This window comes from Mesitornis unicolor, unplaced genomic scaffold, assembly GCF_000695765.1.
Source record: "Mesitornis unicolor isolate BGI_N332 unplaced genomic scaffold, ASM69576v1 scaffold3656, whole genome shotgun sequence".
NCBI classification, from domain to species: Eukaryota; Metazoa; Chordata; class Aves; order Mesitornithiformes; family Mesitornithidae; genus Mesitornis; species Mesitornis unicolor.
Genome location: NW_010191520.1, coordinates 120,485 through 146,630, shown reverse-complemented (window position 1 = coordinate 146,630; position 26,146 = coordinate 120,485). Strand labels below are relative to the sequence as shown.

Here is a 26,146-nt window from a genome sequence, read left to right as displayed (position 1 = left end):
GCTTCCTGTGGCAAACTTCTAAGTGAAAATTTTCCTTTCACTTTGACATTTTCAACTTCAAATGCTATTTTGTTTCAGTTCCTCAGCTGAAGAGAACTGAAATGAAACACATCAAAATGAACATTTTTTAATTATTGAATTGACATTTTATCATAAAAACACATCCTATGAAAAATCAACAAAACAGAAGTGGCATTTAATGTCCTCCTGTCAATATTATGACTTTATTTCTAAATATATTCATGACAAAAGAAATTTCCTTTCACACATATAGGGCAAGCCAAATTATTTTTTTTCAGTTTTAGATTTTCTTTCAAACTTTTCACAGGAAAATTTGTCTTTCAGACAACTTTTATTACAAGCACAGTTTTCCCTTATTTCTTTAACCTACTCGGGAGAGGGTTGCTTCTTATCCTGTATCTGTTTTCCTTCCCTCATTTTAAAGTAGAAGTACCTGCATAGTCACAGATCTCTAAAGGTGTTCTGGAAAATGGTAAAACTTATTCAGTTTATACAAATAAAGAAGCTGAAGTAGAGTTTAGTGATGTGATTCATCTACATTTATTCAGCATTTCAATGGCAGAATCAGAATATGTAGCTTCTTGACACATACCCTTTCTAGCAGGTAACAACTTTCACAATCCTGCATATGCTTTTTATAGATTTCCCAATGTTTCTTTTGAGTAACCCTACATTATACAGAATAGATATTAACTCTACTGATCTCAATGTCCTAATTTCTACAAGTATTTCTACAGGAGTCAGTAGAAGTCAGTTGGTTGTTCACAGGTGGCTCTTGAAAAGACTTTTAACTTTCCTTCCAATAACTGCATTTTATTAGGCATTAACAAATTTGGAAAGCAGTTTCTAGAAACTTGTAGTTATGTACTTATTCCAAAAAGCACAGAACAAAGTTATATTTCCTAGACTTTTCAGCTGACTGAGAAACCAAGGAAGTCATAACAGAAAACCACAGAGAATGGAGGTAAAAGAGAAGGGGAAAAAATCAGCCAGGTGAAGGGGAGCTGCTAACAGAAAGTGAGTGGGTCTGTGTATACAGAGTCATGAGACCATATCAGCATCCAAAGGCAAGGAATTCCTTTCCATCAAGCAAATCCCTGCTCCTAGAGAAGTGCAGAAGCTCATCTGAAACGGCCCATCATAGCAAAGCTGAAAAGGTAAGAGTTGTTTTAGTTCAAGTTATCCCACCACAGCAAATAGGGAAGAAGTTTGCTCAAGTCTGATGAAATACAGCATACGGAGTTGTGGAGTGCTTCTAGCTTTAATGTGCTTGGCACAACGAGTAACTGGTTGGTCCTCAACTAATTTTAAAAACTTGGGAAAGCGTGCCAATATAATACATGCAATAACAGCAGTAGTAGAATTAGCACAGTACATGGTACAAATTAAAACTGCTTTACAGAGTGTGTTAGGCACTTTGGTCCATATTCACGCTGCCCACGTTTCTCCTCAGACCTGCTGCTTAATGTTTCCTATTGGCAAGGCACCTCCAAAGGCCAAGAGCCAGTCTTTGGAAACATTAGGCACAAAGATTTCAGAAAATGTAGGTCAGACCAATCCATGCCTGAGTCAACAGTGGCACAAGGCAATTTGAGTGTGCTAGATTCACCTCCATGCTGGTTGCAGGGATGGTGTGGCATGACTTTTTATTCCATCAGGCAGCTGGGATCTCTGACAGTTCAGTGCCTCCTCTCCCTCAAAGACTTTATAAATCACTAAACCTGAGTAGGAAGTTGTTTTTCCATGCTATGGGTTTGTTTTTTTTTTCCCAGTGACATGGGAAAATTTTCAAAATCATGTCAGGGCGAAAAGAGAAACATTCAAAACTATTTTTTGTGTGTTTTCTAAATGAATGAGAGAGAGGGGAAGCCTGGAAAGCACTCTGATGGCTAAGATATTCCATTGGGAGGCAAAAAAAAGAGACCTCCCCAACATGTAAAGACAGTTTTGCCTTTTCATCACCTGCCAAACAGGCATTATAAACACCAAGCCTATGGTACATACTGGAGTCTCTCTTTACCATCCCTCTTCAGTGTAAATGGTCAAATATTAATTGGAGTACAGATATGAGTCTGGTCTGCCACACTCCCAAGAAAGTTTCCTATCCACAGATTTATAAAGTCAGTCTCTCTGACTTTATTATTGCTAGAAAGTGCAGCAAATGCAGAAGGTGAGACAATAATCAATCCCAGACTAGAGAACAAGAAGTCTGGGAAAGGGGCAGGGGGAAGAGGATAATAAATCCAATAAAGTATGAAATACATAAGGATAACAAGGATAACAAGGTAGGGCTCTGCCTCCACCACTCACCTGCACCAAGACACTGTGTAATACAGCAGTCTCAGGAGCACCAGTAAAACTTCATGCAGCTGCATGGCAAAGCAGAGCAGCTCACTGATCTGTTTTCACCCTTTTAGCTGTCTGATGCAGTTCATGAGACAGCCCTCAAAATCCATTATCTCCTTTAACACTAATGAGAGCTGTGATTGCACAAGCAATAAGGAGACAAAGGAAAGAAGACAGAGGGGCTTACCAGTGGGAAAATACTTATGGGACTACAGAGTGAGAAAGACCCACCAACATGAAATCCCAATTCTTTCTGGGCTGCAGCACCGCATTGGAAAGCGGTATGATAACAGAGGAGAAGCTTGAACCCACACATTCTAAATCCTGGGTTCAAGTTACAAGAGTGTTGGCTCTCACGGCCCCCATGAGCTGACTAAAATTCACTGAAACCTCCATGGGCTGCTCAGAAAAGCTGTGGTTTTAACCAATCTGATTTAAAAGAAAATAAAAACCCAAACATTTTTGACTAGTTTCAGCACCCAGTTTAGTAAACAAGCAGGAAGAAAGCACAGATGTTTAAAAAAACCCCAAACAAGAAACCACAAACAAGGGCTAAACCTGCATACCCATATCTCTCACAGAAATCAGTAGCACTTTACATGTAGGGAATAAACTCAAAAATACAGTTTGGGTAGTACCTGAGCTTCTTTAGAATAATGAAAGACAAACAAAATCCTTAGTGTTCCCTTACAGAGCCACTGCTTTCTATATGTTGGACTGTATCGAATTGCAGTGGGTTAGGTTCCTTCACAAGAAGACATATCACACTGTGTCCCACTGTCTAATAAGAGAGAATCTCCTCTCTGCTTGGAAGTGGGAAATTAGTTTAGCTCAAGATTTACGTTTGATGTCAGGTGTCTGAAACTCTTGGATAAAATAGAAGGCACTGCTGCAAGGACAGAGGATACTTAAAACATAACTGCTGTGCTCTCCCTGTTCTCCCCAAAATTGTTCTGCAAAAAGAACAGTATGTTTACAGTGATATCATTATCCGGTCATTCTTCTTAATGACGGTAATTATACCATGTTGCGTCTAAAGCAAGTAATACTGAAATAACGACAGCAACTGCCAGCACAGCAGTGGGCAGACAGGATGAAAAGAGCAGGAAAATGAGTCAACGGCCATAACTGAAAAAGTGAGATAAAAAACCAGCCATGAAAAGACCAGTTCTCTGAGGTAAACTGCAGGGGCAGGTGCTCAAGGTGTCCTGCTATTGCTTCAGAGGAAGGACTGAGATCACCAATCTGCACCAGTGGGTGAAGTATAACTGGAACCTCACTGTAAATGGGTTCCAGTTCATTTGGACTGGGAAGCTGGATGTTAGAGCAGCCCCATCTTCTGCTACACATCACGTCCCTCCAAGAGAAATCTGGACTGGAGAAATCTGAAAAAGACTGCGAGATAGCAGAACAAACAGGCTGAAATGTTCGAACGGGGTCAGTCAGTGAGCAGGGGACTGAGTATTTTGGCAGTTGTATTTTGACTTGCTACTGCAGAGGCTGTGAACTACACAGTACAAGAAGAGGATGAATATTGACGTGTTAGGTAGAAATAATTTATAGTTTTTAGTAGCCCTTAAAACTGGAATGAGAGGAATAGTCTAACAGCAAGAATTACACCATTATATATCCATGCACAGAGTTCATGAAGCATGGTTGAAATGGTACTATTATATTCCATAACATCAGCCATGAAACTATAGAATGGAAGTAAATTAAACACACACCACTGTATTCATAGCTTGAACAGAAAACAGCGTGTTTTTTTTCCAGGACTGAAAAGAAAAGCCTCATAAAGCATCTTTCTTCATCTATTTCTCCTGTTGTAGGGTGATTCAGTTCCATAATTAAAATGAAAATTGAGTTTGTCCCTGTGCTTATAAGTCTTTCATTTGAGGAAACAATAAAAAAGCTTTCTTGATTCTCTTCTTTTTCACATCTATCAATTTAAGTCTTTAAAAAGACGACCCTCCATGTAATTTTAAAAGAGATTTTGTAGGAAAAATATATGGACGTCCATAAAAGTAATTGTTATTTAGACCATTTGCTTGTGTCACTTACACAGTGAATTCCAATTTAATTAAAGTGTCAGGAGCATCAAAACTTTTATATTTAAATTCTGTTAAATGTCTTCAACAGTTTATAACCTATAGAAGTGATATAACTAGTTAGGGAGTAAGAAAACTGCAGTGCTGACAGAGAAGCTACCCATATTACCTGAAAGTTCGATTATAAAACTATTTATTTCAGGTCATAGTACTTACTAGTTCAAGGGGTCTCACTGAAGTTACTCTTCTATTTCTTAATTGAAAACTGTCACATACCTGTAAAATAAGCCAGCTTTCTCTCCCATGCTGGCTGTAACTTACAGATCCCAATTACTCTGCAACATGCAACTCCTGGGACTGGGGCACGCATCTGCCACTAAAACTCCATCTCTCCATGCTACTGTGATCCTTCTTTCAGATCTTCATCTCAGCTTCAGGAGAGTAAAAAATAATTCTAAATTGAATTTAATTTTAACATTGCAAGTCTTTTTCAAATGTCTATTCATTAGGAAATTTGCTGAGATAAATGTAATTTTCTTCCCATTGTGACTTCCAACCTGCAGCTATTTCTGCATCTCACACATTTCAACAGCAAATTGGAAGAACTTTTGGACAAAGACATTTTGCAAACATTTTTCACTGTTTCCCTCTCCTGTGAACAACAAACTTGGCAAATATATGGTTTTTAGAGCAAGTGATTAAATCACCGAGGAGCCTCTTAAATTGTCACTGAAATAACTACTCAAACTTACTAAAAGCAAGCCTAAATTTTGCCTCAGAGTCTGGGATACCAATTCTTATACTCAGCAGCTTCATTCAAAGGTGTATGAACTAATGCAGATGTACACATCTTACACAGCTGGAGAGTAAAGAATGATTTTATTGAACTGAGCATCACTGCATCTTGAAACCGATCAATACTTTTAAGTAAGGACAGTCCTGTATTTTTATTATGATATCTTATCTTCTTTGCAATGGGGTTGATATGTTAGAGGCATACCTGTTGCTGTACTAGTTAAAATTTGTTCAAATTATTTGCCTGTGACAACACCTGGTGCCAGAGCTTTTTAGTGAAATACTGCAGGCTTAAAATAAAAACAATTGGGAAAACATATATGTGCTTCCCCATATAGAGAAATTTTTCTCATACACAGCTGTGTTTTTAGCTAATGTGTGAGAAATAAGCAGTATGCAATAGCACATGCCCATGTCAGCATTTTAACATTTAGAAGTACACTTCTGAAGCATTATTGAAATAGATGGAAACTCATTATAAAAATGGACAGACCACATAACTGAAAAATATGCAAACAAAAAACTTGTGATGATGTTCAAACAACAGAGCTATGTGAGAAAAAGGTAGTGGGATTAACACTCCCATATACCTCAAAACTGAATATTTGGATATAGCCATCTTTCGTCACTGAGGATCTCTGATTTGCATTAATCCCTAGCTTAAAGAGCACTGTGTTGAAACAATTACATTAGTAAGCTAGAAACTCTACACTGTTCGTAACTGTTATGCAAATATTCATTTATGATAAGTAGTTTTGGGTTATTATCCAGAAAATGTAATTTTCCTCTTAAGACATGACACAGAAACAACACAAGAAGAACAAACAGAAGCAAGAACCTCCCCAAATTCATACACAGCCAACTTCCTCTCCCTTCTGTATGTGAACTAGATTTTTCCTCATTTTCCTTTTTCCTCCTTTTCACTACTCTTTCCTTTTAAAGAAGGGTGGAATTGTTCTGGGATGTGCTTTCTATTCAGAAATTCTATTCTATTTCAGACGGAAATCCATGTTCCATCATTTATTCCCCAGATGCTCATTTTCATTTTGGTTTAGGTCTTTCAGGACTTCCATCGAACTCCAGTTTCACCTAGGACTCACTGTCCACTTCATCTGCAAAGAAGTATGGTTTACAACACAGCTGGAGAAGAAAAATGCATGACTTCGAACAGCAGCAGCTACCAGGTCACAGAATTGTAGAATAACTCAGGTTGGAAGTTAGTGCTGGAGGTCTGTAGTCCAACCAACCTCCCTGTTAAAGTGATGTCAACTACGAGATCAGACCAGGTTACTCATGACGTTATCAAGTCAGGCATTGGAGTTCTCTGAAGATGGAGATGGCAAAACCTCTCTGGGCAACCTGTTTGAATGACGGACAGCCCTCATAGTGAAAAAGTTTTCCCTTAAAACCACTCTGAAACTCTCTTGTTTAAATTTGAGTCTGTCACTCTCTTGCCATGCAGCACTGTGAAGTGACTGCCCTTGATAACCTCCTCACAGGCACTGTCGGGCTGCTGCTAAGTCTCCTTGAAGCCACCAAAGGAAGAAACATTGTTTTTCCAGGCTGAACAAGAGGAGTACTCTCAGTCTCTCTTTACAGTGCAAATGTTACAGCTTCCTGAGCATACTGACAGACCTCTGTCAAACTCACTCCAACTTATAGATGTCTTACTTTTACTGGGGACCCAAAACTGGACACTATTCTAGACACCAGGAATCTTTCTCTTGGAAAAAAGGGGATTGCTTTTTTTTTCCTGAAGGTCTCCACTTGTCTCCCTCCTTTGAGCATGCCTGTGAACACATACCATTGTCTGCTCACACATGCAGATAATCTGGGCCTAAGTATCTCTTCCTTGATTTTGTATAATAAAATGATATTTGGCTTTTCCTGGATTCTACTGATTATACTAAATTTCAGTACAGTGAAAGACAGATCAGTATAAAAATATGACTTTTATTGTTACAATTTACACATGTATGCATTCAAAAAATGTTAATATATGGACACAGTCATTACTTTTATGACCAAATCCCTAAACTGTGGTTGTGCATTAAGGTATGGCTTTAGGTATCCCTTGTACACTTTAATGTTAGCCTCTAGTATTTGGGGTTTTTTTCTTAAATTTGTCTCTCTTAAGTTGAAGGATGATGTAGAAATCTCAGTTAAAACAAAGAAACAGAGATGTATGAGAAAATGCTTTTTCTATGGCCAAGAAAGACCTAAGAGCAGAAGGAAGACAAGGCACCAAATGGAGCCAAAATACCAGTCACTGTCATGCTGGCACTGCAGAGATGATGCAAGGTGGGAGAAGCTGGCAAAGGGATGAGAGCATGTGAAGGAAATGTGCACCTGCATAATAACATGTCTTATTGCAGCTCTACAGTTCAGACAAGGAGTGGAGTGTGTGCGGAAGCCTGTATTTTGCTTACTGTGGAGCTCTGAAGTCCAAAAGAGAAATAACTCTGGGGAAATATGGTCTTGAGCAGCAAATCATCTAGCTGACTTGGATCAAAGCACCAAATGTCCATCTCAGTCCAAAACAGGCTGTCTGAAAAACATTTTCAGTACTTACCCTAGATTACCATAGCATGGGAAGTGGCAAAAAGACATAAAAAGACCCAGTAGACATCTACACAAGCATTCCTTAAATAGATTCAAAATACAAAACAGTAAATTTTCACTCATTTGGGATGGCCTGGGAAAGGCACTCTCTGCTTTGTTATCCATGATGATTGTGGCCATCCCATCCTTGGCCTGATAAAGTCCCGAAAGCTTTACGTACACATGACTTAAACTCTTTTCTTCATCTGTCTCATTTGGCATATGTTCAAAGTACTGCCACACTATTGGATGACAGAGGCTGCAGATGTTCACGTAACATAAGGGAAACCGTAACCAAAATGTTAAGAAGTTTGTAAGAATCCTCATAGTGGTGTAATTAATTTCTAACCAAGGCAAAAGATAGGCCCAAGACCTCAAACTTTGCTACTTATGCACTTATAGAAGTCCTTCTTGTTGCCTTTTACATTCCTCACCAGGTTCAAGTCCAGGTGGCCTTTGGCTTTCGTAGCCATATCTCTGTATGCTCAGGCAGTGTCTCTATACAGAGAGGCTGTGGGGTCTTCATTTATAGAGATATTCAAAACCTGTCTGGATGTGGTCCTGGGCAACTGCTCTAGGTGGCCCTGCTTGAGGATGGGGGTTGGACCAGATGAGCTCCAGAGGTCCCTGCCAGCTTCAATCCACCTGTGACTCTGTGGGTTCACCAGAACACACCAGAAAAAACCCAACATCCTCTACAGACAGTGAGGTAGGAGAGAAACTCTTGCACTCTGATGTTCTGAATTAGTATGTAACTTGTATAACTCAGTAGTGATACAACAGTTCTTGCCCCAGGGGATGCTCAGGTGAGCATTTCCACACCTTATGGCTAAATCTTGCAAATGACATCATCAAACTTACAGTGAAATTCTGCCTGTTCAAATTAAGGACCGTAAGTCAATAACATGGTATGTTCTAATGGCGATTCCTCCAACATTGTTGTTAACATTTTTGAGATCTAAAACATTTACATGAGTAAACTGCAGCTGCTGTCTATGACACTTGTTAAATACTACGTTAGTGCAAACTTGATACGCTATGACAAAAATATAACTCAAAAGTCAATGGAAAATCTCCTGCAATGTGCAGACACAAACACATGCAAATTATTAATTGCTGAAATATCAATACAAAAATTGCATTTCAATGCATACAAAAATGTTTTACAAAACCTGTTTAAGTGAGTCATAAGGTCACTATAATAAATTCTTTCTAGCTTGGTAAATCATACCATAATTTGTGCACACACTAAATGCTGACCAAATTCATTAAAAGCAATAATCACAAATTGCTTGGGGTTTCTATTCACTATTAACAGGCTTTAAATAAATGCCTATGAGATTTAGGAACAAAAGTCGTTTTTGAAACTTCCCTCCAAGGTTTTAATAAACTTAATGAGAAAGGGAAACTCGAAAAACCTCTAGAAACCTGAGTATTTTTCACTTGTAAATCCTGAAACACTGAAAACATACACAGTTCTGCTACTGCAAATGCTTTTTAGTCATAACTAACTAGTCCTCTTTATTTCCAATGAACATAATATTCACACTGCATTTATTATTTACCTCTGCAGCCCACATCCCTCATCACAGACATTCAGCCTTCAGATTCACAATTTTCTGCTGTGTCGATGCCAATTCTCCTGCCTTTAACCTCCTGGCAGCTCTGTATCCCCTCTCACACAGGAGGTCAGGATGAAATCAGAGCTGTAACCCAACATCACTCCATAAAACAACCTAACTCCTTCACTGGACCACACAGAGCTTCTCCTGAGGGACTAAAACCCACTGATGCATGCAAATGTTCAGTGCGGCCCACCTAAATTAATGAGAAAATGGCCATTTCTCTCATTCTATGTAGTGCTACAGAACATAAGGAATTAAAACACACATATTATATTGGGGCTGAAAAAGAAAACAGTCTTTTAGAATTACAGATTTTATTATTCAAAAAATCTATGTTGATTAAGTTAGGTATGTGCAAACAACCAGGGAAGAAACAAGCACTTATGTCAACTGGTTCTTTTGTTCTCATGTTTTTACATAAACACATCACAATAACATAGTTTTTTAATTTCTGTGAGAGTCAACTGCCAGCAACCTTCCCCTTCCCTTAGAAGAAACTAATCGAAAATTTAGGCTGTAAGAAAAGGACTTCTATTTCAAAGAGATGGTTGGTGAGCAGTAAAGCAGAAACGCAGGCCTTGATTCATTGATGTATTCACATTTCCAACAAATACCTATTTGATAAGACCATTTCCTCACCCACAGTCAGACACAGCACAGAAAATTTCCCCTATGAGTCACTGATTTATATTAGTATTAATTATTTTACCTGTAATAAACACGAAGTGTCTGGATTTCTTCTTCTAATTTTTTGCACTGTCGAAGAGCAGCCTCTTTTTCTTGTTGCAAGGCTATCAATTCTGCCTGTGAAATGAGAAACAAAGGATATTCAGAATATCCAAACTGCTTTGAAAACATAACAATCTATTGTGCATTCATTTCAGCCATGCTTTATTATAATTACATAAAGTTATACTGTTTTGTAACACTGCCTATTTAATTCTTATGAAAAATCCTTTCTTGTTCTAGCATTACAATTGTTTCTAGTTTTCTTTCCCAGCAGGATGATGTTTTGAATGGCTTCCCTCATGTACACGGTAAACTTTTTGAATGGTTAAGGTTAGACCTTTTCAGTTCAGCCAAGTGTGCATCAGCAAACACATTTCATATTGATACCATGTTCCTATAGTGCAAAACTGTTGACCAACATATAGAGAGCGAAGCAAGGCACGCAGCCACAAACTACCGATGCATGACTCTTGGGCTGCACGTGGCTCTCCGGCTGCGAAGTGTGGCTCCTGTGCTGGGAGCCGCTGGTTGATGTTTCCAGCAGGAGAGCTGCTGGATAACCCACACCTGAGTGGTGGTAGGCGATGGTCCTATGGGAACAGCACCACTGTCTCGCTCTGGGATGTGGGTGCATTCCCGTGCAGGATCTGGTTTACAGTGGAGAGAGGGAATCCCTGAGACACCGCTGTCATCTCCCACCTGTGAACCCTCCCGGATGTTCCCCCTCCTGTTGTTTATTCACACCAAGCTGCGAAGGGCTTGTGACCCACGGCCATTATGGAAACTGCAGTATGGGCTTGTAAGGTCAGGAAGGTAGCCAGCCCCGACACGGCATTATGGTTAAAGAGGAAGTAGGAGAAATAAGTACTCATGTATATTTAATATGGTTCGATAGCTTAATCGCCATTAATTTCAAAATGTCCAGTTTCAATAGCGCTGCAGGACTCTCTTGAGGGCCCAGGTACCATATAAATTATCTTAAAATCAGTGGATGATTAATTGTTGTAACAACAAATAAGACCGGGCTTGCACAGCAATTCTTTGACACATGAACCTGAGCATTGGGCTGCTTTCCAGTGTTTTTAATTCATGGTGTAAGTTATTAATTGTACAAATGGTAGAACCCCAAACCAAAGAGACCATATGTGAGAAATGCTGACTGAGGATTCTGCCAACTCTTCAGGACAGCATTGCGGAAAAGTTTCTTGGTAAATTAAAGACCTGCTACATGAGCTATGAACACATGAAGGGAAATGCACAGAGTTCAGGCTCTAACTGCCAGACTTGTTGTATAATCATGAACAACTCTCTCTGTATGCCTCAAAATCTCTTCTAAAACAGGACTCCCACTTGCTTCTGTTTCCTGTTTGTCTATTAAGACTGTGAGTCTTCAAGACAGGTGTTTTACTGTTTACTGTCAACTCCCAGTCATCTACAGGCAATTTATTCTGCTGGTTGATTAATCATGTCCTGGACACATGGCTGACTTCTGGCAAATTTTATTAAATACTGCATTGCACAAATGCAGCTACACAACTAGTCTCTGCTCAGCGTGTCACGTTGCATCCAGGGTTTTGGATTGCTGGGGCACAGGACCCACTGCTGTAATTGGTCTCCTAACAGACATTCATAAAATTTCAACAGGAAGTCTCCTGGAGAATAAAAACAAACTTTCTTACCACATGGAGTGTTCCTTCAGCTTTAAAAGCTAAAAGCGTTAATGTTTAACCTTTAAGTGACAGTGGTTTAGAGCTTCTGATACTGAAGACAATGTACTGGATGCTGGCAAGCCCTAACTCCTGTCAGCAAGAGGTTAAAATCCTCTGCAGGTGAGACTCTTGCCCACTGCTGCTTGCTGCCTTGCAAGCACAACTCGCAGAACACAAGGATGTTAGCCAAACCAAGCTATTTTCTGTAATTATACTGTTCTGTAGGTGAAACAACATTCTTAAAAATTGGAAAACACGCTTGAATCAAAGTAGGTGGTTTGTTCTAGAGGCCAATAATTAACATCCTTGCCAATTTTCAGTGTACTGTGAAGTGTGATTGAAATGGTAGACTGGAAGGAAATGTTTGCAGCTGACACACCTACTCACGGAGAGATTAACGGCTAGTCTCTTTGGAGAACCATCATAAAAAATACACCTCATGTTCCACTTGCTTTTCAGGACAAAAGTCAGAAAGCACGAGAGTCTGAAGACTCTTATGCATGTCATTTTTTTTCAGCAGAGAAAACTGCATAGATTTATCTGTGTTTGCACCAGTAAAAATAACAGCAGAATCAGGTGCTTTGGATTTAAAATAACAAAAACCCAACAAAAAAACCAGCTACAAAAACTGAAGGGAAGAAAAGCAGGCATTTGCTAACCTTCTCAGTAGCATGTAGTGGGGTTGATATTAGGGAGCTGCCTGAGACTGACAAAAATTCAAGCACAAGAGTCTTTGTGCACAGCATGCAGCCATGTGACAAAATGACCCATCATTCACAGGCCTGAAGAGTGGTAAACACAAACAAATTACTCAAATATCCTTCCCAAAGAGAGAAGTCTTCCTTCACTAGAAGGAGGAAAGCAAAACAGTGCCCATCACAAAGTTCAATTGCCAAAATAATGGTGCCTGCACTACTATAAAACATTTGGAAGACTCCTATAATGTATATTGAAATCCATCCATAGTGCACATGGCAAAAATCCTACATGAGCTCACCTCTAGTAATAACAATAGCTGCTTGGGAACTTTTTAACAAAATATTATTCCTTTGGAAAATGTCAAGCTGTGGAAGTCAGAACTTTTCACATAAATGGATCAGTTTTGATTAAATTTTTTTGGAAGGTAGGGTAAAGAAGGAGCAACAAGAAGAAAAAAGAATTACACTCGGGATCCTCTGGTGGAGGTTTTTCTGAAAAAAGTCAATTTAGAGGTGAGGTCGGTCACCACTTTGGTAATGGGAGGACTCACCCTCAGTGAAGTTCCTGTTTAACCCTGAAAGGTTATTCTGATCACTGGGATATGGTCTCTTTCTCACTATTTAGTTTTTCCCACAAGTTCCTATGCTTTCATATTTGGTTACATGTGAATAGATCCTTCCTCCTTCTCTGCCTCCCAACCCACTTCCCTGCAAAAGAGAATTCTTGTTTCTACACTTCTCCCTTTTTGCATTTTAGCACACAGTTACATGCTTCAAATTTAAATTTTCCAATTAAGTTTAAAGTTAATTGCCACATACCAAACTGCAAACAGCCACATCTTGACTAAGAAAGTTTCACTACCTATCCTTTTGCTATTGCTTTTGTTTCAAAATATTTAAATGAGCAATGCTACCGGGCCTGTTCAGCCTTAGGAGGAGAAGGCTTAGGGAGGACCTCATTACTTCTCCCATGGAGAAGACGAGGGGTAATGGACACAAGTTGCTTCTGGAGAGATTCTGACTTAACTCCAGAAGAAATTTTTTTACCATGAGATCAGTCAGACATTGGAACAATCTCCCAGGGCAAGTGGTAAATTCCCCGACATTGGTCAGTTTTAAGAGTCAGCTTGACACGGTGCTGACTCATCTCATTTAAACTATACTTTTACTTCGAGACATTGGACTAGATGATCCTTGTTGTCCCTTTCAACCTGATATTCTATGATTCCATGTGTTTTCTTAACCCAAAGGTTGAAAAAAGACAAGATTTAAGCAAAGGAAAATACAGGGTAAAACTAGTTTTTATATTTTCCTAATTCCTGTAGGGCAAACATGAGCACCTTAACTCTAATCTAAATTGAAAGACGTAAGAACACACAGCACCCTATGCTGTCAGGTTCCCTGTGGGTGAGAGATGGCTTTTATAATGTTTTTCAACATTCAACAGAAGGAAAAAAAATTCAATGAACTTGAGTAATAAAGCTTCATAGCTTTATCTTACTGAATTTTTTCCTTATACATTTACAGAGAGCATATATATTTCTGCCTATATATATTTAGAGAGAGTATGTAGTTCTCCTTCCTTACATAGGCTAAACATAAACTTTCTGTTAGCTCTCAGTAAGCAGGCTCTCCATTCTCCTGAACACCATCTCTCACCAGGGCTCTGCTAGCACTATATCCTAACTCCAGTGGAAACATCTTACCTGATGCATTTTTTGCATCCCTTTTGCTCACAGTCATCCTCTGATACCTGCCTGTTCTCCTGCCTACTGGTATTAGCCAGTTAACAGTGGAAATTCTTATTCAACCTGAAATGATGACACCTTACACTTGGTACCTTGGCATTCTAGCCCACTGCTTTTCCAGTACTTGAGGCCATCCCAATCTTTCTGCAAGACAGCTTGAACTTTGTATTAGTAATACCTCCACTTTGTATTGAACAACATCTCCCAGCCCTGCGTCATCAAAAAATCTCTTTGGTACGCTGTTGCTCCTTCATGCCAAAGGTTCTCAATGAGGGCATTAAAGAAAACTGGTTCAGCACCAACTGAGAAATTGAGAGAAATTCCACTAGTGAAATCCTTGGACCTTAACGTTTCTCCTTTCAAAGCTGTTGATGCCTTCCTGCTAACTAGTTCCTTATTGCCTTTGACTAATCCCTCATCTCCTTCATGGGTACATGACATTTTGCAGACAGATATGAGCTCAAAGTGCCCATCCTTCCAAATAAGAGATGTAATGTGAACCCAGTTAACAGCAAACAGCATTTCCCACATTAAGCTTGTGCCTGCTTGTAAAATAACGATATTCACATTCTTCATTGTAATTAATAATTTTTCATATAGCACCACATATAAGCTTATGTGTCAGCTTATATTTAACAAGTTTCTTTGTCTCAATAACTAGTTATCATACCAAACAAGAATTCTTGCATGATCTTACTTGGGTGAAAGTTGTATTTCAATCCACTGTTGATGGATCTATGCTTTAAAAACATTTTATTTCCAAATATACTCTTAAGCCTTGCAATAAAGACTAACTGGTCTACAACTGTCAGAATTACGTTTTTTTGCCCTTCTAAATATAGATGCTGCCTCTGTTAATTCCCTGTTGTGTTACACCATACACAGCCTCATAAGATTTATTAAAGAACTTTACTCTCGTTCCTGCAATTTCAGACACCAGCTCTTTCAGAATTGGGGATGGAAACCATCCATTATTCCAATCTGAGCACAATAACCTATTGAACAGCTATGAGGTACTCTACTTCTACACATCCACTTTTCTTAACCCCTGTCCTCACAGTTGACATCATCATTGCCCAATGATGAGAAAAAAAAAAAAAATTACACACTTTCGGACCTAATCCAGATTATTCTTGATCTCCACACCATTCTCAAAGCAGTGGCATGTTTCCTCTTTCCTTGTTCTCATTTCAGTTGTTACACTATTGTTTGTTTTAATTTCTTTTCCAAGGGCCAACTTAGCTTAACCTCCAGCAATTTAAATTTGTCTCCAGATCTCCTGTTTTATAAAACATAACTTTCTTGCTTAATAAGTACTCCTCTTGTAGAGCAGTGATTCTTATTTTATTCTTACTGAGACCATAATTCACCTACTTAGAACTGACATCCTTCCCAGTCAAGGCATTTTCTCCTGGCTTGACTGAAATAGCTGTTAACGTGCAGGTATTCTTTAACTTGTAATGGTTGCTACCAATGGTTTTCCTTCTACTGATCCAGGATATTCCTATGGATTAGAAGGTGGCTGGATAAGAAGTCTGGAGTGTCTCAAAGGTCATTTCTGCAATTTATGCACTCAATCATTTACACTTGGTAGAGCTGTACAAAGGGGAAGTATGGCAGTAAAATATCTTTCTGCTCCTTTGGTCCTATGTTATCTGGAGTCTGAAATGGAGTCTAGCCACAAATGGCAACTGAGAATTGCCCCCACTTCTCCTGGGGCAGAAGTACGTCTCTGCTGATATTAGCAGGCTGGACAGTAGGAGGTAAGGTCTGTTCTCAGGTCATCAGGAGGCTGGGAGGGGGTACAAAGGTTTCTTTCATTCTGAATTAGAACGAATAAGCAAGAAAAAGATATGGAAAATGTTTTAAAACCATTGAAGAAACACTTTTATCTTACACTATTTTTACTGCTTTCACATTTTACACATCATGTCAATAAGAGAAGTACGTACCGCATGACAGAGCAGGTCATGTTGTGACACATTATGATATCCAACCTCTAACCATTCTGTTATTTTTACATTAGCAGCTGCTACTTAGTGCAGATTACAACAGCTCATCTTATTTTCTATATCAAAGTGTCAACATATCAAACTGCTCCACCAACAACAGAAGCAGGTGATGCTTTGATCTAGAAAAGCATATAAGCACATGTCTCATTAATTAGGGGATCAGAGGTTTTCAGGGTCAAGAAAAAGATTCCTGCTAACACAAGTGGACTGAAAATGCCTGGCAGTGTAATGACACACTAAGTGATCTCCTTGTGTTTTGAATCACGGTGCTAACGTGTCAAACTGTTTCATTACGATACCAGCAGAGAACACGTTGACCTAGAAAATTAGATAAAATGTTTCAACTTGCATTTAAGTATCAGCTGCCCTTGATAATTTTGAAAATGAAAAGTGAAAATTAGAACTGTACTGTAGTAGATGTTATAAATTATTGACACATCGTGAAATACATAATTAACAATGATAAATCCAAATTTAAAATGTAAAATTAAAACTTTGTGTTGAATTCTTGAAGTTGGAAACGTAGTTTCAAATATTCACCAAACAACAGTTCTGTGAGAGAAACGTGAGTTGCACAAGTTTGGAAAACTAACTGAAATCACTAAAAATTAATGAAAAGTTGTTACTCAACACATAATTTTCTAATGGAAACAGTTTTTACTAAACCTATCTTAACTTTGAGTAAATCAAGCAACTGTATTTTAAATCCCTGATGAATCTGTGCTGTTGTGAAGGATCAGTAAAGGTAGAAAACTACCCTGAAGAACCAGTTGAGGGTTGTTTGTGTGTGTGAATTTCAGGGCAACTGTGGCAGTGGTGGGAACTCTAACAGTCTTTGGCTACAGCCTCCCCCAACACACCACCACAACCACACCCAGGTTGACATTCCCTCTGGGCACAATGGAAAGGGATCTCAACAGCAAACATGACCTTTATGAGTTTGCATTAGGATCAAACAATTAACCATAATAAGATTTTACTCTACAGTCTAATACTATTGTTGGTCAGAATAAATATAAGTTAATGAAACCTTTTTTTTTTAATAAAAAGCATTGTTTCACTGGAACAATAATGCCCTGTGAAGATGCACTGGTTTAGATGGAAATATTTCTCAGGAATGTCAGGCAGAATTTCTGACAGAAGAGACAACTCCTCCCAGGACACATGATTAGGTGATTCATTTTGGATGCAGAAATCTAATGTTGAGTCCCAGTCTCTTGCGTTAATTCACTCTGGACATGGCAGACTGCCACCAGTGACAATACTTCCCTTCTCTAAATTCATGTGAATTATCTATGTTTCTGGTAATATCCATTGGTTGATGTCCTCTCTCTGCAATTGGCACAAATAATTTTTATTAAAATTGCAAAGTACGTGAAAAGCAGATCCAGACAGAAAATGCATTGTGAGAATGGACACTAACTACACAGCCCAGCCTTCAAAATGTTTGAGGGTGTCCAACTTAGATCAGAAAGCTGAAATCAGGGTTTTCACATATATGATGTGAGTGCATCAACATTGGCTTTTTAGCATATATAGGTGCATCTTTTTCAGTTACTTTACAAAGAACGCCCTAACATTTTCTCTTATTGGAATTAAAAATGTTAACCCCATAATCTCCCTTTTATTCCAAAATGGAATTGTCATTTTCAAGAAGTGTTTTGCTGCAAGTCTACCTCATGCCCTCCACCCCAGCTTTATGCTATTCCTAATTTACTATTTTTGGGAAACTTTACAGAAAACTTGTAAAAGATGTCAGTATCTGAGGTCCAGATTCTTGTCGTCATCACAACAACGTATTTCCCAGGAAGAATACACGATCATACTATATGAATATTTCTTGTGAGGTCATTCATTTCTGAGAGGTCCTGTTGTGCCCAGGATGATAGCAACAGGCAACAATAAAAATTAGGCAGATTGTGCAATCAGAAAAAAAAGAAAAAATTACCACATAGCTTTTTACTGCTCTGTCAAAGAAAATTAAGGGATCCAATAGCAATTTTGCTCAGACTAGGCACTTCTCTGGTTCATGTTGTTACAGCAAGAGCAAACTTTTCCTCACATGAGGAAAAGCTTCTTTACTGTGAGGGTGACAGAGCACTGGACCAGGCTGGCCAGAGAGGCTGTGGAGTCTCCTTCTCTGCAGACATTCAAAACCCACCTGGATGTGTTCCTGTGTGACCTGGTCTGGGTGATCCTGCTCTGGCAGGGGTTGGACTGGATGAGCTTTTGAGATCCCTTTCAACTCCCAGTATTCTGTGATTCTGTGAACTTAATATCTACTAATTATCTTAAAGCAATACTAGTTGAACCATTATGCCTGAGATGTGAATGCCTCATTCTTGTACTGCATACTCACACCACACTGGGAAGCGCACTGTACCAGCAGTGTTTCACCAGCAGTTCACTCTTCCACCTAATGCTGTGCCCAAATGAGCACATATTACAGGCAGATTCAGTACATTATCACATTATGCGAGAAAGTGTCTATATGAAATGCTCATGATATTTTTTGGTGAGAATTAAGAATTCGCTCATGTAACCTTAGATACGATGTTGATACAAAGTTTCTTCATCATCTGCAGTATTATTTTGCAATATCCTATATTTCTTCTAAGCAATATATGGTATATTGAAATTGTAGGAAAAATTAGCTATTCAAAGGACAATCCAAGGCATGTCATGAGTATTTGAGACCAATACATGGAACCATTTTATTGTAAATAATGATTTATGGAGTGGGGAAGATTAATTTGAAAATCTGCCCCTGTGAGTTTGACCCAAAACTGTAATTGACTTCTCAGGGTCAAGATTTCATTTATGGTTTCCATTTGTTTGAGTACATAGCTAAAAAACCCAGAGATACCATCATACATACTTACTATGTGGATATGGATAACTACCTAAGGATACCGCAGAGCTTATTTCAGGTAAGATATAACCTTAGTGACAACAAAAAGACTCCTGAAAACTTTCAAGGATGACAACTCCAAAATACATATTCATAGCTGGATTGGGCTTTGCACATAAATGCCATGTGCAGAGATGCCAGCCTTTTAGTAGGAGGGATTTTATTAACAACATAAGCTAGAGGTGCTTTAAAACAGCAAGTAGTTAGGTCTCCATATACAGATAGGCAGATACTTGAGATACTTTCTCACACTGGGAAAAGAAAATAATTTAAAAACCCAATCAAGAAGACTTTGTTTTAGCAGACAAGCAAAAGTAATTCGCAACAGTTATTTCTGCATAGCAGCTATGGCTTTAGAATCTACATGAAAATAACAGAAGTTAATTCCTTTACTTCTCAAAGACTCTTTACAGTCTTTAAGTTGTGGACATGTGGAAAGGGCACATTTTCCATGTTCTGTAATTCAGGTTTGGCCTTGGTGACATCACACACTTTGTTTCTGACCTAAACATCAGGTGGAAAAATGCAATTTCAAATAAATAATGGAAAGACATCAGCAATACAGAGAAACTTGTCTTATTTGAAGGGAAATAGAGCACACTGTTTGGGGCATGGTGCATAGCGTTCATCTGAGGAAGCTTTTTATGTCTCCCTTCACAGCTGCATAGGTAGCTGGACTAGAAAACAGACACATCCCTTCTAAAGCAGACCAGGTTATCAAATATAAGCTTAAAACAAAGGAGAAAAATACCTCTCTGATCTACTTTAATAATAGGTATGTTTCCCTTCATTCTGAGAGACCTGACTTGCTTCATATGCACTGTGAAGACTACTACACATTTATAATGAACTTTACTGGCAATCTCCTTAGGGGAAATCAAGAAGGAAATGACCGTGTGGGCTGGAGTGAGCTGAAGAAGCCTTCCAGGTGGTGTCTGAGATCGACTGGCAGATTACTCTGGGAAAGCTTCAAACGTCAGCACCCATGATATATCTGTTGTCCACACAAATGGCTTTGGCCATTTACGATATCAAGTCAGTATCTGCCACAAACAGCAAGTCATCAGCACAGGATGTTACAAGTTAGTGTTGTAATGTTGTCTCAGAAGCTTTGCGGTAACAAAGACACTATTCAATAAAAACAGCGTTCCCCTCAGCCCAAAAAGTGTCCTATCCAGTTTGTGGCAGAACTGAACTGGCAGAAGGACAGAAGAAAGTTTGTGTTACAGCCAGATATGTTTTAACAGTGCTCCAGCCAGAAACTGCGTGCGATTTCAGGGCTCTCCATGTGGTACATTTTCAGGCTCAGCTAACAGACCCCAACTTACCACAGCAGTCACCCCTCTATTGTGAAAATGAACCAGCCAGAAACCATGCCCTGGCCTTGAGATCTACTGGCATGTCCTGTCTTGTGTTAACATATCAAAAAGCTCTTTGTCATCCACCCCTAAACTACCAGATTGTCTAAGGGGAATAGGCCCTGGTATACAGTGTCATTCAACAGCATTGTCTGGGAGAATGGGTCAAAACTGTGCCAGGGAGCTTTCTAACAAAAAGCATAGATGATTGCATGTCACTGTGCAAGCCCATGCCCTGATTCTATCATAGTTACAAGAGTAAGTACAGATAATTAATCTTATCAACTATTAAAGACTTGATAAACTTGACTAAGATTGATAAACCTGACTTACATCAGTTTGACTGTCAGTTTGACAATTTGCTTCTGGCTCCCAGTAGGCTGGTGAGGCACTCTTGACTGTTCAACAGGTGTCACCCATGGCTCCACTCCAAGGATGCAGGAGTAATTATTTGATTACATCTTTCTAACCTTACTTCACTACTCAACCTCAATATCACAGACTCCCCCTCATAGTAAAGTCCTTGGCTTTGAGCTTTGACCAGCCATTGACCATGCCCTTCCATTGCTATTTGGACTTGGTTACCCTTTGGCCTCTCTGTTATGAGGCATTCACTTATTACGCTTCCTTGCCCCTGATTTCAGCTTGACACCAGTCCCTTAGTCCAACTGAGACATTCTGCAACATTTCACAACTCTTTTCTGTAAGAAAATATGTACCTTGAAATAATTCATGCTTCATAAAAGGGGGAGAAAAAGGCATGAAAGGCAGTAACTTGATCAAAAAAGGAGTTAACAATTTACGCTCCATAGCTTATAACTGATGCTAAGTGATAATAAACTCCAAATTACAACCTTTCATGCAAAGAGACAGAATGCTTGTTACCTCTTGACAGACAGTACTTCTGCAGATTGCAGCAGTGTCTAATCCTACTATCAGATTTAAACTACAAATCTTTCATAAAAACTATGAGCCTGTACAGGATTATAAATACGAATTGTCCCACTGACTTCAGTGGAACTGATTTGGTCCATAACTCTTTCAGGATTTGGAAGGAAAGACAGGAAAGAGCTTGAGTTAATATTTAGGACTTCACCACGCAGTCTTCACTTTATGGAAAATGAATTCTTAGCAGGTATACACACACAAATTTATCTGATATTTTCACATACACAGAGACTTAGAATCAAAGTGTTGAGTTCAACGGCATCTGTTACACTTAAGAATAAACCATTACTGAATATATATATCTGTTAGCAGGAAAATCAGGAATAAGAAAGAATCCATGAGTCTATGCCCCACACTGACATGTCCAGACCTTAACTACCAAGACATTCTCAAACCAACTTGGAAGCTGACAAGCCTGTGAGAACTTCTTCTCCTTTGATATCTGAAATTCTCAACAGAGAATGCAGCAAGACAATTTGGGCTTTTTATCCAGCTGGATTAATGTTGTGCCCAGCACTTTTGAGAAAAAGACAAAGCGGCATTTCTGTTCCTGAGGCTGGCTGCAGGTTTTACTGCCTTGAGCTACTTGTGCAACTGGAGTGACTGTGAATTTATGAAATATAGTGAACAAGCTACCATCATGTCTCCTGTCATGAGAGGATCCTCAGCAGGTAATTAAAACCACTTTCACTCTCAATCTGTGCAATTGTAGATGTGTAAAAGGATCAATCATTCAAGTCTGAATAGTTGATCTTGATTTTGACCAGAACAATTCCCTGAATCTTACTTTCTCCATATCCTTTTACTGCAATGTTTTCCACCCAAGTAAAACTCAGACTAAGATTTTAAAATTAAAGAAAAGCGAACAGAGGTGTTTGTAAGAACATACGTTTAAGTCTTTACAGATACCATCTATCTGATGGAAAAAGGAAAAGAGGACTCAACAGACAGCATCTTACTATTGTATCAGCAGGGGACAGATGTCTCCATGGACTGTTATGAATGTTACGCTGTTGGATGAGATCTGTTGATATAGGTGAGTTACCTTCACTCAGGATTCAAAAGTATGTTCTGGTCCTTTCTGCTAAAAAAAAGATTTACTAATTTTTATATAATGTTTCCTTAGTGCATATCTATTCAATTAGATTCTATTAGATCTTTGCTCTGGGCAAAAGCATTCTTTTCACTTCCTACCAAGTTCTGGTGCACAGTTGCAGAGCACTGTTGCAACTCATTCAGACTTAGCTACATATTAATTGGAAAAAAAGGTAGTTGCTGCATATCTGATAGTTCTTGTAATCTTCAGAGGAAGGAAAAGGAAGGGAAGGGAATGACAAGAGTGATACGTTACCCACAGTTATTATCTTTAAAATTGTAACTTGCAAAATGAAACATATATCTCACTGAAAAGATAAACATTTCTGTCAACTATCAAATGCTCCAGCAATTTTCCACAGTACAAGCTAATGCAGAAGCCATATTTCTTTCCTTTCACATGTCCAAGACAAAACATTTCAATCGCCAAAGATAGTTGTGTGCAAGAATCATGTCCTGATAAACCTAGACAGCAAACTCTTCTCAAAGTTACTCTCTTGCAGTTAGAATTTTAGCCAATGCCTTTGTTTTTATTTGTTCAAAGTATATATTATACTTTTTCATTGCACCTATTATACGTTTCTTCACTTGAACACCTGTTGAACTAAACTTGTCTTGCCAGAATATTTTTAATTATGCAATCTGTATTCTGTTAGTGGCAAGCACTTGGGTAGAATTTCTTATATACCTTTCAACATACCCAGCAGACAATTAAGAACTCAGTGTACAGAAATATTTGCCAACTGAAATGTTAGTGAGACAAGTTTAATCAAGTGATCTTGACTAACATTTAGCAAAGAATCACAATTTTTTTCATCATCAGTTTACCGCTTCAAAATACCACTTTAAATGCTATTTCTTAGACATTTTTATTGACTCAGTCATTCACACAATCTGCAATATACGCCTGACTTGGATAATACTGCAGGCAATAGTTCCATTAATACTTGAACGCTTTCTTTTCATGGGTAGCACAATGAATACCAAATTTGTCTCCAGCTTTTAAGAAAATTTGGTTTTGCAAGGAAAATCCTGACCCACTGAAGCCAACAGAAGTTCACTTTTGACTTCCATGGGATTAACATTTCCCTGTATTTGTATACATCCATTCTCTCTATTTAGTGATGAGTATTCCAATTATATGTGTGCTGTAAACAAGGATAACACACAGAATAAGCCCAATTAAGAGAAATGTCTTTGACTTTGCATTTGCTGACTGATGCTATAAATGCAGGTATTTAGACAAGCATTGTGCAGAACCCTCTCCAATTCTGTAGCAGTAAAATGCTGAGATATTTATGCAGTGCAAGGTACCACCTCGGATTTACTTTTAAACCAACCACTGTATCCAGGTTTCATCGGAGGAAGGAAAAAAACACCATCTGTGCAACAAATTTTGTGAAGGATCTGAACAGCAATAATAAAATTCTTCAAATAACCATCACTTTCAGAATGATGACACCATTTTGGGGGGGGAAGGAGTGCAGGGCTATTAAACTCACAAAAATTGGAAAACCCATTACTTTCTTTTGGAGGCCGCTGGATTGGCAGCCCTGTTGCGTGAGCATACTGCTGCGGATTGTAGCTGTTGTATGAAACTCCACCAAATGCTTTTGATCCATTTTATCTTGCAACTTAGCAAAGAAATGTTGCAATAAGAAACACCAACAAAGATCTGAAAAACTTAAGCTCTGGATTACCATATTGTGTTCTCCTGCCATTCAATGTGTCAGACAAAGGCAGTGGTGTTCAAAGTAGAAAAAGAAAAAAGAAAAAAGAAACTGGTCACAGAAAGTGCAGAGCACAGAGTAAATAATATTCCTCCACATCCCTACTCTTTCATAGATTTGTTGTTAAAAGAGTTGCAGCAATTAGGCTTTTGTTAATTACCAGCTGTTGAAACAGATGTGTTGACTGTCCTTATTAGCCAACAGCTGGGACAGGAGAACAATTGATGCTCTCTAAAACCAACAGCCAGCTGCTTTGCAGTAATTATCTCCTATTGATAGTACAGGTGATAAAGGCAGCAAAAAGGTTATGAGCTTCAATAACCAAAGTACTGTTATTGAATATCACTGGAATTTATGATTAATTTTAGAAAATGAGTAGAACAGTAAGTTGCTACATCTGCTTCCTATCTGCATTGTGTCAAGGTCAAGCAATATGCAAATAATAGGGGAAATACAACCAGAAAAAACACCCATAACATTTTTTTTTCAACCCTCTTACTGTATTTCAAATGTCTTGCTGATCTTTAAGGAATGCTTTCTCTTTCAGGTGACTATGACTCGATGTCATCCATCATTAACTCAGCTTCCCCATACGCCTTTGCTTGCGCTCTATTTTACCAGAAACGAGTTTTTGAAATGCGCAAATGGTTATCCCTACCTGTTGGAAAATTTTATTATACAATATATAATAAGATATGATAAATTAATGACTAAAAAGGGGGACCAACCATCTAGAGATTTACATTCCAGTCTCAGGCATACCATAAATTCTTAAAGAAATTCACTTAACTTCTTGGAATTCAGTTTCCTTAGTGCTAAAATGGGAGAGCCATGTTTATCTCGATCGATCACTTTGTGATTGATGACTGTAACATACTATTTAAATGCAAAGTAATGCTTGCATAATACATTACTGTAACAGAAAAAAAAGCGTGTGCTTTTCTAGTATTGGTATACGTCAAAGGTTATAAAATGAATAGTTCTTTCAGAAGCACAGGGCCAAACTTCCATGAATGGGAGCCACAAGCGTAGCTGCTAATATCTAAATGGAACATATCAACATAGGTAGTCAGATGGTTTGTATTTACTTTTGCTCTTGCTTTGATTTATATTTTCTCATCTCCATACCCTATTAAAGTGCATTAAAAGAAAAGCAAAGCAGAGATTTTAAACCATTTCTATTAGCTGCTCAGTTCATCTCAAGCCAACAAAAGACATGTCTACAAGAATCTACAACCATGTCTATTCACTAATTAGTCTGCACTTAAAGACACTGCCTTACTGAAAACAAGGATTAAGGCTGGTTGAATACTCTCCCTTTCATAGACCTCCCTTATGTCTCTGTTGGGTCATCATAAGCAGCTTGTTCACTGAGCTTTAAGTAGGGAAGCTTGACAATCAGTTCTGGGCTCATCAGTAGGCAATTAACAAGAGCTGACAACATTTCAAGGGACGTGTAAAGAAATCAACTAGCCAAAAAGTTTCAATGATAGAGATGGGTAAAAATGTATCACACTCCCATGGCAGTTATATTTTAACAAAGATATATTGCAGGATACATTATTTTAAATTTTGAAATAAAGCAAAACAACGTACTTCTCTGTTCCCACTTCAGATTCAAAAGAAAAAAACATGTCATTAGAGCAAGAAAATGGACATGGATCCTTGTACACACATCCTCACATCTATTAACAGGAATCCACAGCACGCTATAAAAGAAACAGAGAACTTGAGCCTAGTTGTTAGTTTTCTACTTTCGGAAGAATGCTAAG

The 26,146-nt window shown here is 38.5% G+C and overlaps 1 protein-coding gene across 1 annotated transcript in view; it reads right to left on the bottom strand.

Annotated features, from left to right (window-relative positions):
- MIPOL1 (mirror-image polydactyly 1) overlaps positions 1-26,146 on the bottom strand; it is a 156,328-nt gene that overhangs the window by 38,345 nt on the left and 91,837 nt on the right. Inside the window, exon 10 of the mRNA XM_010186745.1 lies at positions 10,146-10,240. Within this exon, the coding sequence (XP_010185047.1) occupies positions 10,146-10,240 (95 nt within the window). The remainder of the gene's footprint in view (positions 1-10,145; positions 10,241-26,146) is intronic.